Below are 15,939 nucleotides of genomic sequence, written 5' to 3'. Positions count from 1 at the left end.
CACATATTAGAAGAAGTTAATAGAGAAGAGTTAGATATGCCAACAAATATGGAGGAGGATGAGGAGGAAACTTTCGAAGAGGATGAATGGATAGATGAGGAGGAAACTTCCGAAGATGATGCATGTGAATGGATAGATGATGAAGAAACTTCCGAAGAGGATGAATAACAATTTGTATGTTTAGTTGGTGGATTTTTAGCTATTCATATTTGAGTATACTTTATATTTTAGTAGTTTTAACATTTGTTCGACATTGTGAAAGACTATTTGGATTAAGCCTTATGTTATGATAACTTTGTTTGATATATTTGTTCGACATTGTGACATTATTTTGTACTACTTTGTTTTAATCTTTATATTTATTTGATATAGATGGTAGATAAAGACAAGGGTAAATCAAAAAAATCCGCTAATCCGAAAAAGAAATTTAAGGCCAATGCTATAAGAAGGCCCACTGGGGTCGTGATATCTTATGAGCCCTCTCGAGTTAATATTTCAAAAAGAGCCTCAGTTTCAACTACTCACTCGACACACCAGTCACATAATGCCTCTACTCATGTGGCTCCACAATCTGGTTATACTATATCTACACCCATTGTAGTACCTAGTTCGGGTTACCAAACATTGCAGGGCTATTCACATCTTGGTCGTGGGTCTAACATACCATCAGCTAGTGCTAGTCAGTGCAATAGTTTGAATACTAGTAGTGGATCAATTGGACTTTCCAATCTTCATATTGAATCCAATGGCTCAGAGCCTAATACTCCCACCACCCAGCACTCAGATGCACATGGTCCTCAGCTAGGCGATAGAGACAATTTTCAGAGACTCGTCATCGAGCCATTAGGATACAAGTATGATTTAATTATGTTTCATCTTTCATTTATCTATTTATATTTTAATTGATTGATTATTTTTTGTTTACTCTACTTCATCAATGAACTCGTATTTCAGCTTACGTCCGGATGTGGGTATGGCAAAGATTATTTTAAAGTGCATCGGAACTCACTATAATGGTGTGTATCCGAATTGGAGTTCGATTCCACTTAACGCCCAAGGGCAGATGTTCAATGAATTTAAGGTAAGAATATATATAAATTAAATTCATATCATATACATTTAAATTCTCTAGTCATTTGAACAATAAATATTTAGTAATTTTTTATTACAGAAATATTATGTATGGGCTCCCGAACACGAGGATGACGTTCAAGTGAACTTCAAGCTTAAAGCTTCAAAGTTGCTTTCTAGCACATTTTGTGATTGTCGAAGAGAAAACAGAATGCCTAAGTTTATGTTTCCGGATCGATGGACTTTGTTACTGAAACATTGGAGTACTGATGAAAGTTTTAAAAAGAGGAGTGAGATTGGGAAGATGGCTCGCGCATCAGAAAAGGGAGGCTCTTTGCACACTGGTGGTGCTATTAGCCAGGTTACTAGGAAGGAAAGAATGGTATACTTTCTTAATTTAGTAAAATATTTTTTTCTTTTTTGATAAGTACTTTTTGGAGATTAATGAGATTAATGGGTAGGCCGGTAGCTGTACCAGAGATGTTCAAGGTTACTCACGTCAAGAAGAGTGCGAACCCCACAGAAGAAGAAAGGTGGATTGAGCCATGTGCTCAAGAGACATATGTAAGAACTCCATTCAAACTAATTTTTTTTTCTTTTCCTTGTATATATTGCATTCTTATTCGTAGAGTTCTTTGTTTAAATTACAGGATAGGTATATACGAATATCTCAGGAATATCGTAGTACTCTACCTCTTGAGAGTCAGGATAGACCATTTACACAAGAAGAAAATGAGAATCTTTGGAAACAGAGTGCTGGTGAACCGATTAGAGGTTCAGTCTACGGCTATCCAGAAAAGGCGTATCAGAAGAAGAAGTCTTGGTATTGTGGTTCATCATCCTCAAGCTTTGATGGTGGGGATAGAGAGACAATATCTGCAATGGAGAGTAAGATAGCTTATCTCAATGCCGAGCTTGCTGCTGTAGCCGAAAGAGAGAAGAAGAGAGAAAAAAGAGAAAAGAAGAGAGAGGAGGAGATTGCGGCAGCAAAGGAGGTAGAGAACAAGAGGTATGCAGCGCTTCAGGCCCAACTAACTTTTCTTTTTGAATCAGGAAATATTCTTCCTCCATGTCCGGCTAGCAGTGATGGATCTGATCAGGAGGGTGATGAGAATGATAAGTGTGATAAGGAGAGTGAGGGTGATGAGAATGGTAAGTCTGATAAGGAGAGTGAGGGTGATGAGGAGTAGTTGTATCTACTTGACATTTTAGACTTCTATATTTTTGGAATTGTTTAATTTGATCGTATTTTAGTTTATTTTGAAGTTGGATGAAGTTTATTTTGAAATAGTTTAATGTATACGTTGAAAATATTGTGTTGTTTTGGTTGGATGAAGCTTATTTTGAAATAGTTTAATGTATATGTTGAAAATATTGTGTTGTTTTGGTTGGATGAAGTTTATTTGACTTTGGGTTGTTTTGGCTGGATGAATTTTATTTGGCTTTGGGTTGTTTTGGTTGGATGAAGTTTATTTGGCTTTGGGTTGTTTTGGTATAAATATGCAGGTGGGCAACTAAAAATTACAGCAATTTGCTGCCTGTTTTGCAGCAGAAAACCGACCTCTGGAGGTCGGAATTTCAAAAATAAAAAATAAAAATACCGACCTCCGGAGGTCGAAATTTCAACATTACAGAAATAAAAATACCGACCTCCGGAGGTCGGAATTTCAACATTACAAAAATAAAAATATCGACCTCTGGAGGTCGAAATTTCAACATTACAAAAATAAAAATACCGACCTCCGGAGGTCAGAATTTCAACATTACAAAAATAAAAATACCGACCTCCGGAGGTCGGAATTTCAACATTACAAAAATAAAAATACCGACCTCCAAAGGTCGGAATTTCAACATTACAAAAATAAAAATACCGACCTCCGGAGGTCAAAATTTCAAAATTACAAAAATAAAAATACCGACCTCCGGAGGTTGGAATTTCAACATTACAAAAATAAAAATACCGACCTCCGGAGGTCGGAATTTCAACATTACAAAAATAAAAATACCAACCTCCAGAGGTCGGAATTAAAAAAATGAATATTCCGACATAAAATAAAAACTGACCTCGAGAGGTTAGTAAATACCGACCTCCAGAGGTCAGTATTGAATAGTGACCAAGCTTTTTCCGACCTAAGTTGGGTTGTCGGTTTTAGGTCGGTATTTCAGGGAATACCGACCTCCGGAGGTCGGTATTTATAGGTCGGTATTCACTATTTTTTTAGTAGTGATGGATTTATGCCTAGATTGACTTAGATTGTTGACTTGTATCATCATGTATGCATCATTATGGTGAATTGTTGGTGAATTGAGGATTTGTGATCATAGCCTTGAAAGGGCAAGTTTGACCTAAGTACTTGTTGTAGTAACCTTGTGTTAGAGATGTTGATCCACTTGAAAGGTGGAGGTGTTTAATTATGATGTAGTTACTTGATGTTAGTATAATTCTACATGTATTCTTGATTAACCTAAGATTCTAGGGTTATGTCATGAAAGAGGCAAATTGAGGGTTTAAATGTGATCCTCCAAGAATGATGAATTTCTCAATGTACTGCCTTAGATTAGATCACCTAGACTTGAATTGGTTTAGGGTAATGATTATAAACATGAATTGACTTGATCATGATATTATGTGCATGTTGATGAATACTTGAAGTATAAAGTGCCAATCATGATGTATTTAATGTATTGATGAGTTGTCGGATCATGGTATTCCCTTATCTATTGTGTTATTGCTATATGTTGGAATAAGCTGGTCCATAACCCTTGAGGGGCATATTGTGAAGGTTTGTGCATGTTGACAAGATTGTGTGTGAACTCATGATTTACTTGGAAGTTGAAGGTCACATGAATATTGTGTATATTGTGGTATTGTTGAACGGCCATTCTTCCCTTACCCTTACACTTAATTATGAATGAAGTGTCTAGGAGGATAATGTTGTTGTTTGTGTCATTGCAAGGACAATTACACAAGCACACACTCATTGCATAAACATGATCTGATGTATTAATGGTGTTAATTGAAAGTATAGTTCTCATATGCACCTTTACACATTATTATGCATGAAATGTACATAACCATGTTGATCCTATTGTGTTGATTGAAAGTCCATTCTCATGAGAACACATGATCTTGGTGTGATAGTTATTCTCGCATACTAATGTTGATTCCAAGGTGAAAGGTAGTTCTCACTTAAATGAATCTATGAGCCAATTGGTGAGTTGTATTGAACGAAGGGTAAAGTATGCCTTCACACATATAGATACAATTCCATACTAATTATGTATAAATAGGGAAATAATGCCTAGTACCGAGTGGATATGGACAATGAGGAAAAGGCCCCTCCGCTAATGCAATAGGTTGGGTCATCTATAGTAAACTCATGATATGGAAGCTCCTCCACTAATGCAATAGGTTGGGTTTCTAGTAACAATTTCCCTATCCCATAACTATGTGCCAAACATAGGACTTAGCTAGTGGATCCACTTAGAAGCTAAATATGATTAGTTCTACCTTCGGCAAGTAAGAACGCCTTCTTTTAGTGTGGGGTTATATGACACCGGATTCCATGTAGCTCACATGGTCTATGTCAGTTATGGCTAATATTCCCTAAGAACAATAAGATAATGAATATGATAGGAACTATACTATGACTTCTTAATGGGTTTACTTGGTAGAAATGGGAGTATGGGACTTCACTTTTACATTGCACAAGGAGACTTATCAGGATGTTGTGGAATGGTTCCGTTATGGTATGATAAGATATGAATAGATGACTTTCCTTATGTTTAGTTCATGTACTTGTATAATTCCTCATTTATGACTATGGATTATGGTAAACTTGGAGATTATGGAAATGAATATGTGGCTTCAAGGAATGCTTAGTAAGGTTGGTATTATGGGATGCCCACCATACATTGCACAAGTGTTCTTAGAGGTTGCTAAGGTATTGATATTACTATGTTATGAGTGCATTGTGACTATAGCTTGTCTTCTATGTTTGAGAATGCATATTGGCTTTCCAAACTTAATGTATGAAAGTCCTCTAAATGCATGAATTTGTCCTAAAGGAATCTAATGAAGAAGGTTGTCTTAAATACTTAAATGTAAAGATGCATGCTATACTTGGATTGTATTATGAGTTACTTCCTTGTCATGTATATTCTATATGAATGTGCCTTGTCTATGGTGACTTCAAAGGAGTACTTAGCGTGAGTAGTAGTATGGGATGCTACTTGCACATTGCACGAGTATGACTTAGAGTTGTCTTAGATGTTGGTCTTAATGTGATGATGTGATTCATATAATGTTTATGTCTCTTAAATGCCTTATTGTGTAAAGGTGGAAAGGATGAATGGTAAGTTCACTTTTGGGTGACCTTAAGGTGGTGCCTTAGTGTGGGTGGTGGTATGGGATGCTACTCATACATTGCACAAGGCATAGCTTGAGGGTTACTTGAGGTGGAGACTCAAGTTGAAGGTAAAGGGTTATATGTGATTTTGCTCAAATGTGAATTATGTGACATCGTATGTTGGTTGTGACTTATATTATGCCTCTTGTATCAATGTTCATGAAGTTTTACAAAAATGGCATAAAGCATGACTTTCAACAAAATGTCCCTTTTAAGGCATGTTTTGCATGGTCATCATACTTAGTACATTTTTGTGTGGTAACCCATATTTTCTTATTTTTACTACAAGTGTAGGTTCCGGCAAGTGATTGCTTTCTCTAGGGAAGCTTGGGATTAGAGTTCTCTCAAGACCTCTTTTGGTATGTCCTCATATGTCGAGGACAAGGATTTTATGTTTCTAGTTTTTATGTTTAAGACTTTGTTAAGACTTCGATTGTAAAGGGCTGTGACCCTATCATGTTAAAGTTTGTCCAAGATTGCCATGTGAGACTTAGTATTCCATTGCTTTATAATTGTCTTTTGATGTTGGATTTATTAAAGAAAAGTTTTAAATTCCGCACTATTTCTATGTATCTAATGTTATGAATGCTAAGAGGCTTGTATTAGACCCCTTCGGGGTCGAGTACGCCGTGTTACGACTAGGGGGTGCTCTCGGGTCGTGACACCACTGCAATTTAATCAATTTGAGGGGTTGTTATTAACCTCCCCCGCAATTTATGTATTTTTTTTCGAGTGGAACTAAATTGCCCTTCTATGTTGATTGTATTAAGTGGCATCAACAATACAACATTGCCAAACTCTACTAGCTTGGAATGTATGACACTGTGACATTTAAAACCACTACTAAGAGTCACATTTTGAGGTTAATAATTTACTCACAATGATGACTTTTTATAATTGTAGCATGGAGAATAACATACGACAAAATTGTCTTTTATGTCTACTTATAATCTGGATAGAGCAAAACTATAATATCATAAAAACTAGTATATTTTAAATGTATGAATTACTCATTATTGAAACTTATAGTATTTTTTTTACGTAGCTTCCAAATATATAATAATTATTCAAAAATTTGCAAGATGAGATTGTCAGTGACTAGCGGTAACATTTTTTTGTTTGTTAAATCTGTTCGTCATCAGTTTTAATTTGTGTGTTGGATTTTATAAATGTCTAATATGTATTTATTCTAGTTTTGATTAGTGAATTGATTTTAAATAATGGGTTAGTTGGATGGGTATAAAAGTACAAATTTTGAGAGGAAATGGTCGTTGGTTATGTATATGGAGTGATGAGCATTAATGTTGTAATTATAAGTGGAGATTTGGTTGTAGTTAGGATGGGAGTATATATATATATATATATATAATCCGAGTATAGTAATAGTAAATGTAACGCATTGAGATATTTAATTGAGTAAAGGGTGGATGTACATGGTTGTGTGTTTAAAGGGTTTCTGGTTTGAGAGATGGTGTAATAAAGAGTGAATCGTTTTTATCCTGATTTAGAGATTTGCATGTGTTTGCAGCCAATATATATGAAATAGTGAGATCATTTTACCACAGTTAGGAAAATGCAAAAGGAAGAGGGCAAATCAGCAGCTTCGTGCACAAGGGCAAGTATGAAGAGAAAGCTCCATCAAGTTGGGGAGGTTAGATATTGTACTAGCTAGCTAGTCACCTTTCTTTGCACATTTTCTCTCTAATTACTAATTACCTCTTGCAGGACAAGGGCCGAACCGCACGTTCATCCAAGTTCAATAGTAACTCTATTTTCTACATACATCTTATCTTATATATGCTATGCGCCACCCATTTATTTAACTTGTAGAATTGGGATTCTTTTTTATCTATCAGGTAAACCAACAAAGTTGCCAGAAAAACGTATACTACAACTTATTCTCGACGTTCTGCAAAGGTTAGTTAGCAATATTCATCCTCAAATTATACATACATTATAAGGAATATCTTACTACTTTTTTATCATGTTAGGAGGGACACCTATGAAATATTTGCAGAACCAGTTGATCCCACTGAGGTTTCGTTCATCTTACTTATGATTGATTGGGTTTGGTTTGGTTTTTGAAGGCCAGCCATGTCTTGTTAGTGACTTACATACATCTTGTATTTCTTTTAAGGTGGAAGATTACTATGAAATCATTAAAGAGCCTATGGATTTTGGTACAATGAGGGCTAAGCTTCATGAAGGAATGTATCACAACCTCCAACAGTTTGAGGTAAATTGGATCATCTTTTTCGCAAGTTGAGATAATAAATAATAGTACTTGATTGTAGCAGGCAGCATTTGAACCTCCAATCATTAGTTGATGTACTCTCATCAACTGACCTTTAATTTGTTTGGTCTTAATAATCTTGAGAATTTCCTTGTACCTTAATCATCTTTTGAAACTGCAGCGTGATGCATTTCTGATTCCGAAAAATGCAATGCATTTCAACTCCTCTGGTACTGTCTACTTCAGACAGGTATTTCTTTTTACACAATTTCATTTTTACAAATATCACGAGAACTAACAAATTCTAATGTTTTTTTTACAGGCTCGTGCTATATATGATCTCGCTAAGAAAGCATTTCACGTCCTAAAAACTAATCCCAAAAACATTGAAGTAGAATTTCCGGTGAACAGACGTAGATCGATGAGAAGATTGCAAACCAGGGATACAAGACATGTCATACCAGATGGTGCCCTTGATGTTTCTTCCAAGAATATTGGACTTGGCCCAAGTGTTCCATCAACATATAGAAGAAGCAGCAAAGAAAGGCCTTTGTTATCCACCAAAGATGCTGCTCCGATTGACAGTGCATTCTTATTAGGTACGACAGTGAGATTTACACATGTGTTTCTTTGATTATCAGTTATACTCTTGACAAATACTCTAATGGGGAAAGTAATTCCTGGTTATTCACTGTATTTAAACAGGTAATAGACATGCTCAAAGGTTGTCTTCTCTTGGTGCTGGTCGTTGTTCTACATACGAATTTTTCAGGCCTTCGCCTTACCATGACACTAGCTCATTTCTGTGTAACCAGAACCCCGACTCACTAATTCTTGTAAGTTTTTTCTCCCCAGCCTGCTTCCTTTAAAAACCAAATCACATAATTCAGTCAGTTTAGTTGGAGGATATTTTTCTGTCATGTATTTTATACTAGGCTACAACATACATGAAAAAAATGTAAGTGCATATTTAAAAATATTTGATTTTGATATTGTAGAACAGGAACGGTAGTTACAGAGAGAGCTTGATGTCATTTGCCAGAGATTTAGGACCAACAGCACAAATGGTTGCCAACGCGAAAATGCAAGGGAGCCATCCATTTCTTCTCTCACACACAACTAAAGGTCCTCCAACGTGCTTAGGATTCGCTGCCTTTGCACATGTACAAAACCAATCTAATACTGGAGTTCTAACCTCATCTAAGAAGCTGTCTAGTCCTGTTCGAGGTTTTTGCTCCGTTCTCAAAAGCACCAGTGATAAGATCGATGTGAGTAATGTTGCAAAGGGAGATGAGACTTGCAAAATAGCTGGCATGAGCAGTCAGAAAGGGCCCCTTCCTCGCACAGAAAATTCAGAGAAGAAAAGTACATCAATTTTGTGCTACAAAAGGAATGTTCATAAAGTAACAGAAGAAGCGGCCAAGAAAACTCAAAATGGAAGCGAGAGAAAAGAGAATAACTTGGGAACTCATATCGTTACTAATGGGACATCTGGGGATACGAAGAAATCCGGCAGAAGAAGTGCGAAGGTTGAAGAAAACAAAGTTCTTCCGGTTGTACTAGCTCTAGAGCAATCTCATTCAAGTCTATCTGAGTTGAAGTGGAGAAACAAGAAGAGTTCCAATTTCACATCACGTAAGGCACGATCACAAAGCAAGATTGCAGAGCCCAATGTCACTGGGACAATTCCAGGTCAAACTAAAAATAACAGCTTTAGATCAAAGCACGAAAACAAAGCAGCTATTTGTGATCAAAACAACAATTTTGGCAGCAGTATCAACCCAACTTTTCTTGAGCCAATGAGCCAATCTTCAGAGTTGAAATTGAACAAGACAATTCCTGTAATGCCATTTCCAGGAATAATGAGCTCCAGGTTCACTTTTGATATGCCGTTCTTGAAAGCTCAGCTAAATCAAATGAATCCAGTATTGAAAAATGACATGCCTCAAGTATCAAGAGATAACATGGAGTGGTCATTGTATGGTCACGGAAGTAATAATAAGATGGGCAGGGAAGTAAATCCATCGGTGTCGTCTCTGCAAGACAGACCAAACGGTACTCTGCAGACCATGCCGACTTTCATTTACAATAATCAATCATCACATCATTCAATAGACACTGACTTGGCCCTTCAGCTCTGAGTTAGTTTGAACAAATGCTGTTAATTTATCCCAAGTAGATTGCTTCCTGGATATTGTTCTGTCATGTAAAGCGTACAGTACATTGAATTAAAAATATCCTCTGAGAAAGTTGATTGAGTTAATCCTTGTAACAACTTAAAATCAATGCATAGGATATAACTCATATAAGCATCTCCTGTTTATTTTAGTTTTGGTTGGCCTTAAATGTGCAAGGTGAAGGATCGAAACACAAAGTATCACATATCACATGATTTGATTCTTCATGAATAAGTGAAGTTAACTTGAGAAAATTAAACGTAATTTAGAATAGAAAGTAGATTCCAACAACCCTTTTGATTGTATAGTAGTGAGAACATATTTATAAGTCATCAGGAAAAAAAGTAGAAAAAACATTTGAGTATAAACATGAAATAGAGAGTTGGAATAAAAAGTGTGTGGAATGAATATATAAATATTTACCTTCCTTCAACAAGACTTGTATTTAAACAAAAAAAGAATTAATTGGTGTTTGCAGATTTATATTTAAAAAATGAAAGTCAAATTTGTTAAGTAGAGAGTAGTACTCCATAAATAGGGGATGTGTGTGTGAGTGTAACTTAAAAGGAGGAGTTGGTTGGAGATGCAGATTGTGTGTGGGGTGTCGAATATATGTTGTTGTGTTTGTGGGGTCTAATAATCCAAGTGAAGATGGCGTATAAAAGGAGACAAGGGATGAGCAAGTCGTCAACTTTGAGCATTTTCCGTCCACCTTCCGATGAGGATGAGAATGAGAATGATGATGAAGGAGATTCGTTTTGTTCGTCAACTCTTGCCGCTCAGGCTATTAGAGCCTCGGTTGCTCATCGCGACTCTTCTTCTCTCTCCTCCTATTTTCCACAACCGGTCAGAACCCCTTTAGGCTAATGAGCACTCAAACTTTAAGATTTTTTGTTTGTATACAATAAATAATGAAATACTTGTTGTCCAATCAGGCCTCACTCTCAAGTGCAGGTCCAGGTGGTTTTTGGGGAGTTCTCGCAAGTAAAGCTAAAGCAATTCTTGAAGAAGATGATCAGCAATTTCAATCTCCCACAAATCAAAACCAGGTCTGATCATCATCAGGGGCGGCTCAACGTAATCGGGGGCCTAAAGCGAAATTTCAATTCGAGGCCTAAAATATAAACAAACTTCGTATACGTATTTATTTAAATTTTATTTTTCTTACACTATTTAGATGATATTTAATATTGTTTTTTCAGTAATTAGTTTTAGGTAAAATTTTATCAACTCAACATTGAAATACATCCTTTCAGTGAGGCAATTATTAATATGAATTGTTAACACTTAACATAATTCTATGAGTAATAAGTTGACAAACATTAAATAAAGATAAGAGTAGAATCATAGAATCTCAAGAAGTTGATGAGTTGGTATACCTCATTTTAATATGCTTGTTGTACTGCTTGAAACTAAAATTTTAAAACAAATAAAAAAGAATTTGTAATACACTTTGCTCAACGCTTTTCACTATTAATTCTTATTTAACAAAGTACAAAAGATGTTAAAGTGGATGAAACAATATATTTTTTAAAATATTATACTTTTTATCATAAATAATCATTTTTTTCTATAAAAATTTAACACATAATTTATTCTTAATAAAAATTTGGGGGCTAAGGCATAAGTCGTATTTTACAAAGCATAGAGCCGCCCCTGATCATCATCATCCATCAACTTTTCATGATTGTCTTTCAAAAATATCCAGTTTTATCACAACCATAATGTCGTCTCCACAAAATGGATAACCCGATACTGCGCAAACGCCTCCATGCACTCACATCTTCTTTGAACCACATTGGTGATGCCATTGGAAATGCATTGGAGGTATGGTATAATGACTACATTCACTTAATTCTTTCCTCATATATTCTCCATTAATGAATTTATACTTATCTCTCCATATCTCTTGCCGCTCTGATCTATTGTGCCTAAGACTGTCAAGTTGATTTTCTCAACAACTTAATACTAGCGTATATGATTTCCTAACCTAGTAACATAATCTTTTCTTCAATCTCAGGAGGGACGTACAATTGTTGAGAACAAGACCGCTGACATTATTCAAGAGACACGCAAACTGCACATCACGAGAAAATTAGGTACCAACTCTGACGAGCAAAATCATGTCTCTACTCTAAATAGCCAAAGGCAGCAATCCTCAACACAAACCAATCATGAAGATCAACTAAAGGCATCTCGTGATGTAAGTTGCAAATTTATGAACTAAGGCCATAAAAATCCTCAACTCTACTTCACAACTGTAGTTCAAAATCTCCTTACTTACTTGTGATGAGTTGAAGTGCATGATTGGTCTGTATTCAGGTGGCGATGGCAACTGCTGCTAAAGGGAAGCTTCTTCTACGAGAGGTGAAAACTGTTTAAAGCAGATGTTGCTTTTGCAAAACTTAGATGTTGTCAGCTTGAAGAAGAAAATAAAATCCTTCGGGAGTCTTGTGAAAAGGGAGACAATCCTGCAGATGATGACATGGTAATCCTCCACCTACAATTGTACAAGTGGTATAAATGCATGCGTTTTCATGGATCTGAAATTGCAGATACGGCTTCAACTTGAGACACTATTAGCAGAGAAGGGTCGTCTTGCACATGAGAATTCTGTGTACGCTCGTGAGAATAGCTTCTTAAGAGAGATTGTGGAGTATCACCAATTAACTATGAAAGATCATGTTGTATATCTGGATGAAGGCATTGAACAAGTGTCAAGGATGCATTCTACTTCCCCTCCAAAACCTCACTAACACCCCAAGATAATGAAGCCACACCAGGGGAACATTTCACAACACAATGATTTGCTGCTGCGACTCCCCACTTCATATAACTAGAGCAGTTTGAACCCCATTTTGAAGGATGTGATAAGGGAAGAAGTGATAAGAAAAGAACTGGCTTCATACAAGTATTATTTAGAGAAAATACATAAACTTATACCCTTTTTTTATAACCAGATACCCTTTTTTTATAACCAGACACTCAGGGATAGTTTGGTACAAAGATGCATAATACAGGGATTACTAACGCATGGATTAGTAATATAGGGATTAGTTTTTATCAAGTGTTTGATTCATTTGATTTTCAGGGACAAATAACTTCGTCATTGCTAATTCATATTTTGTCATTAAAAATCTTGTATGACGAAAAAGATTTTGTCAATCAATCGTCACTAAAGATGTGTCGCTAAAAGTATACAAAGACGATTTAGTGCTTCGTCGCTAAAAGCATTTTATTAACTACAAAAAGAAAAATCGTCCCTAAATGCATAAACATTTATGACGAATTTATTTGTCATAAAAAGTGTAACTCTTTTGTAGTTAATAGTATGTTTTGCCACTAAAAAGGTTATTACTACCGACAAAATTATATCGGCAGTTGTCTTGAACAAATGTAATTTCGTCACTAATGACTACTTTTTATATACAAAAAAATTATTATTTCCTTAAATGTATAAATTAGTGACAAATTTATTATTATAAAAAAGTTAATAATTTCGTTGTTAAATTTTTCATTTTGTCACTAAAAGTATTGTTTTACCGACAACATATATTGTCAGTTTAAATTATCATGATTAGTGACAATTGTAGTTGTCACAAAATAAAAATTAATTTGTATTCAATAAAAAGGGTTACTAGAACAATGCATTTTTTGTCACCGAATGTAGTCAACTTCTGATGAACTAATTTATTTTGTGATGAAAACACTTGTCTTAAAAAGTTTAATTTGGTCGTTGCTAAAACTTACTTTTGATGATAAAATATTTTGTCACTAATTACTATCAATTGATGACATTTAATTATTTTATATTGATATTATTTATTAAATTAGAGTTGCATAAATTAAAAATTAAATAATAAAACATGCTAGATATTAATAGAATTCACCCATGATCATGCAATTAAAATAATTAAAATTATACTAACATAATATCTCGTTACAAACTCCTTAAATAAAAGTAAAATTGTCCAATAACAAAAAAAATCTAACTGAAATATGCTAAATATTACTCCTAAACTAAGAAATATAAGTAAAAGTTCCTTCCAAGGTCCAGTAATATGATGACACATAGCTTGCAATTAATCTTGATTCAATTCTCACCTTTTATACCTGTGAAAAAAGAGAACAAAAAAAAAGAAGTGTTCATACTAGGGTAAAAAATAAAATATGTTACACAATTTGTCTTTCATATGTTATAATGACCAGTTTCATAAGGCTTATTGGATAGATTGTTTGTGGAGTATATCATCACAAACTACTCTACATAGAAACATAAACTCCATCAATATATTCATGAAAACTACTAACTATTGAAATATAATGTAACTTATGCAGAAATTCTCACATTAGAATCAAACATCATGTGAAATAAAGGAGAAACTACATATAATATTGTATTGGTATTGTAATTTATTTTTGTGTTGGCGTGTGTTGCCCGTAGTGGGTGTAGGGTGTGTGGGATGTGTTTTCTGATTGTGTATTGTTGTTGGTATGAGGGAGTATCGTTGATTATGAGTATTAGTTGTAGGAATGGGTTGTATACATATGTTGTAATTTTTTCGTACTTCTAAGTGTGTGTCTGTTTTTTCTTTTCCTTTTTTTTTTTAGTTTTGCAGTGGTGTGGGGTAGATATAGGATGTAAGATGTGGTGAGTAGTGGTGTGAGAAAGTGGGGGTAGTGTAGGTGTAGTGGGGAGGATAATGGGTAGTTTAAGATTTTTTATTTTTATTATTATTATTGACATAATAAATATATATATATAATAAAAATATTAGCTAACTATTTTGGACTAATAAAAAATATAAGAAAAATTAAATAGTTAATCGAAAAATATAATGAAGAAACATTAACTTATTTATTTAAAAGAAAACATACATTTTTGTAATTTTTTTCTTTTGATTAAAAATAAAACTTAAAAACATGACTTTATTTTTATAGTTTTCAAATAAATTAAAATAAACTTACTAAAATAAGATAAAATCAAAATATTTAATTTAATTTATAACAAATATTTAAGGAATAAAAAATGGTGTAAAAGCTTATGTTCGGTAAAAAGTTACGTGTTTACAAAGATTATAGTAAATGGTGTGCAAAGGGGTTCATATCTTTTTTTTTGGGGCTAAATCAAAAGGCAACCTTATTTTTGAAAAACAAAAATTAATAGTATTGTTTTTAGAAATAAAAATTGGTGTTATTTTTGTCAAATTAAACACGGTCATAAAGTCCCAAACTAAAAAAAAAGATTAAAAAAAATTACTGCCTTATAATGTTATCCTAGCTTTTTTGGTTATAATTATCGTTACTTTTGGGCAAAACAAAACTTCAACTCCATAAGACTTTTATTTTGGTTATAGAGTCCAACACAAATCTTACTTTGAATTCAATTAAATATTTATTAAAATTGATATAATGTTAACATAATAATTTTAAGGATAAACTACTTTATTAGACATACATCACTAGCATACATACTAATTTTACATCTACTTTCAAACAATTACATATATTATTACTTTTAATATTTTATACCATATATTATTGAAGATACAATGAATATTCATATCCCTTAAAACTAGGATTGATATTATCTTTACATTTATCAAACTCTAACTCTTCCTCTTCCACTTTCCTTGATCACTCGAATTTACTGAGAAGAAATACCCCATTAAAATAGATGTTCTACGACTTGTCAACACACATCAAATTCTTAGCTTTTGATTTTCTCACTCTGAAACAAATCTCACATGAATTCTTGCAAGAGGAGACACCTTTCGCACGCAGAGATCACAATCGGAATAGTTGTAACAGAGATTTCAAGCTCAATCGATTTATCAAATTTGACATTGATGATGGTACTGGTTTCATACCTTGTATACTATGGATCAACCAAGAAAGTTTGTGTCACTTCTTCCGTCGGATCTAGGCGCACTGAGAAACACCGATGAATCAAAAGGTGAAGCAAATTGTGTCACGGTTAGATGCTCTGACCAGCCACAAACGTAATCGAAAAGTTTCAATAAGCGGAGATTTACGCATTTATTTGATA

General features: G+C 34.3%; 2 protein-coding genes and 1 pseudogene across 2 annotated transcripts; all 3 read left to right on the top strand.

The window, feature by feature from the left end:
• The first annotated feature begins 372 nt into the window (after positions 1-372).
• On the top strand, positions 373-4,837 carry LOC125831908 (uncharacterized). The gene is made up of 6 exons (XM_049511033.1): positions 373-854; positions 955-1,081; positions 1,172-1,432; positions 1,533-1,604; positions 1,722-2,080; positions 4,747-4,837. The coding sequence occupies exons 1-6, from the start codon at positions 373-375 to the stop codon at positions 4,835-4,837; spliced, it is 1,392 nt and encodes a 463-aa protein (XP_049366990.1).
• Positions 4,838-7,053: 2,216 nt separating this feature from the next.
• On the top strand, positions 7,054-9,854 carry LOC125831901 (uncharacterized; annotated as a pseudogene).
• A 1,004-nt stretch (positions 9,855-10,858) lies between these two features.
• On the top strand, positions 10,859-12,646 carry LOC125831907 (uncharacterized). The gene is given in 6 exon segments (XM_049511032.1): positions 10,859-10,941; positions 11,621-11,717; positions 11,911-12,093; positions 12,213-12,269; positions 12,271-12,378; positions 12,446-12,646. Coding segments are annotated over 5 exon segments (636 nt in total). The 5' UTR covers positions 10,859-10,941; positions 11,621-11,630.
• Positions 12,647-15,939: the final 3,293 nt, after the last annotated feature.

The sequence above is a fragment of the Solanum verrucosum genome, unplaced genomic scaffold (genome assembly GCF_900185275.1).
Source record: "Solanum verrucosum unplaced genomic scaffold, falcon-dt-bn FXZP01000185.1, whole genome shotgun sequence".
Lineage (NCBI taxonomy): Eukaryota > Viridiplantae > Streptophyta > Magnoliopsida > Solanales > Solanaceae > Solanum > Solanum verrucosum.
Note: the sequence above shows the minus strand (reverse complement) of the source record. Positions and strands in the feature narration are given on the sequence as shown.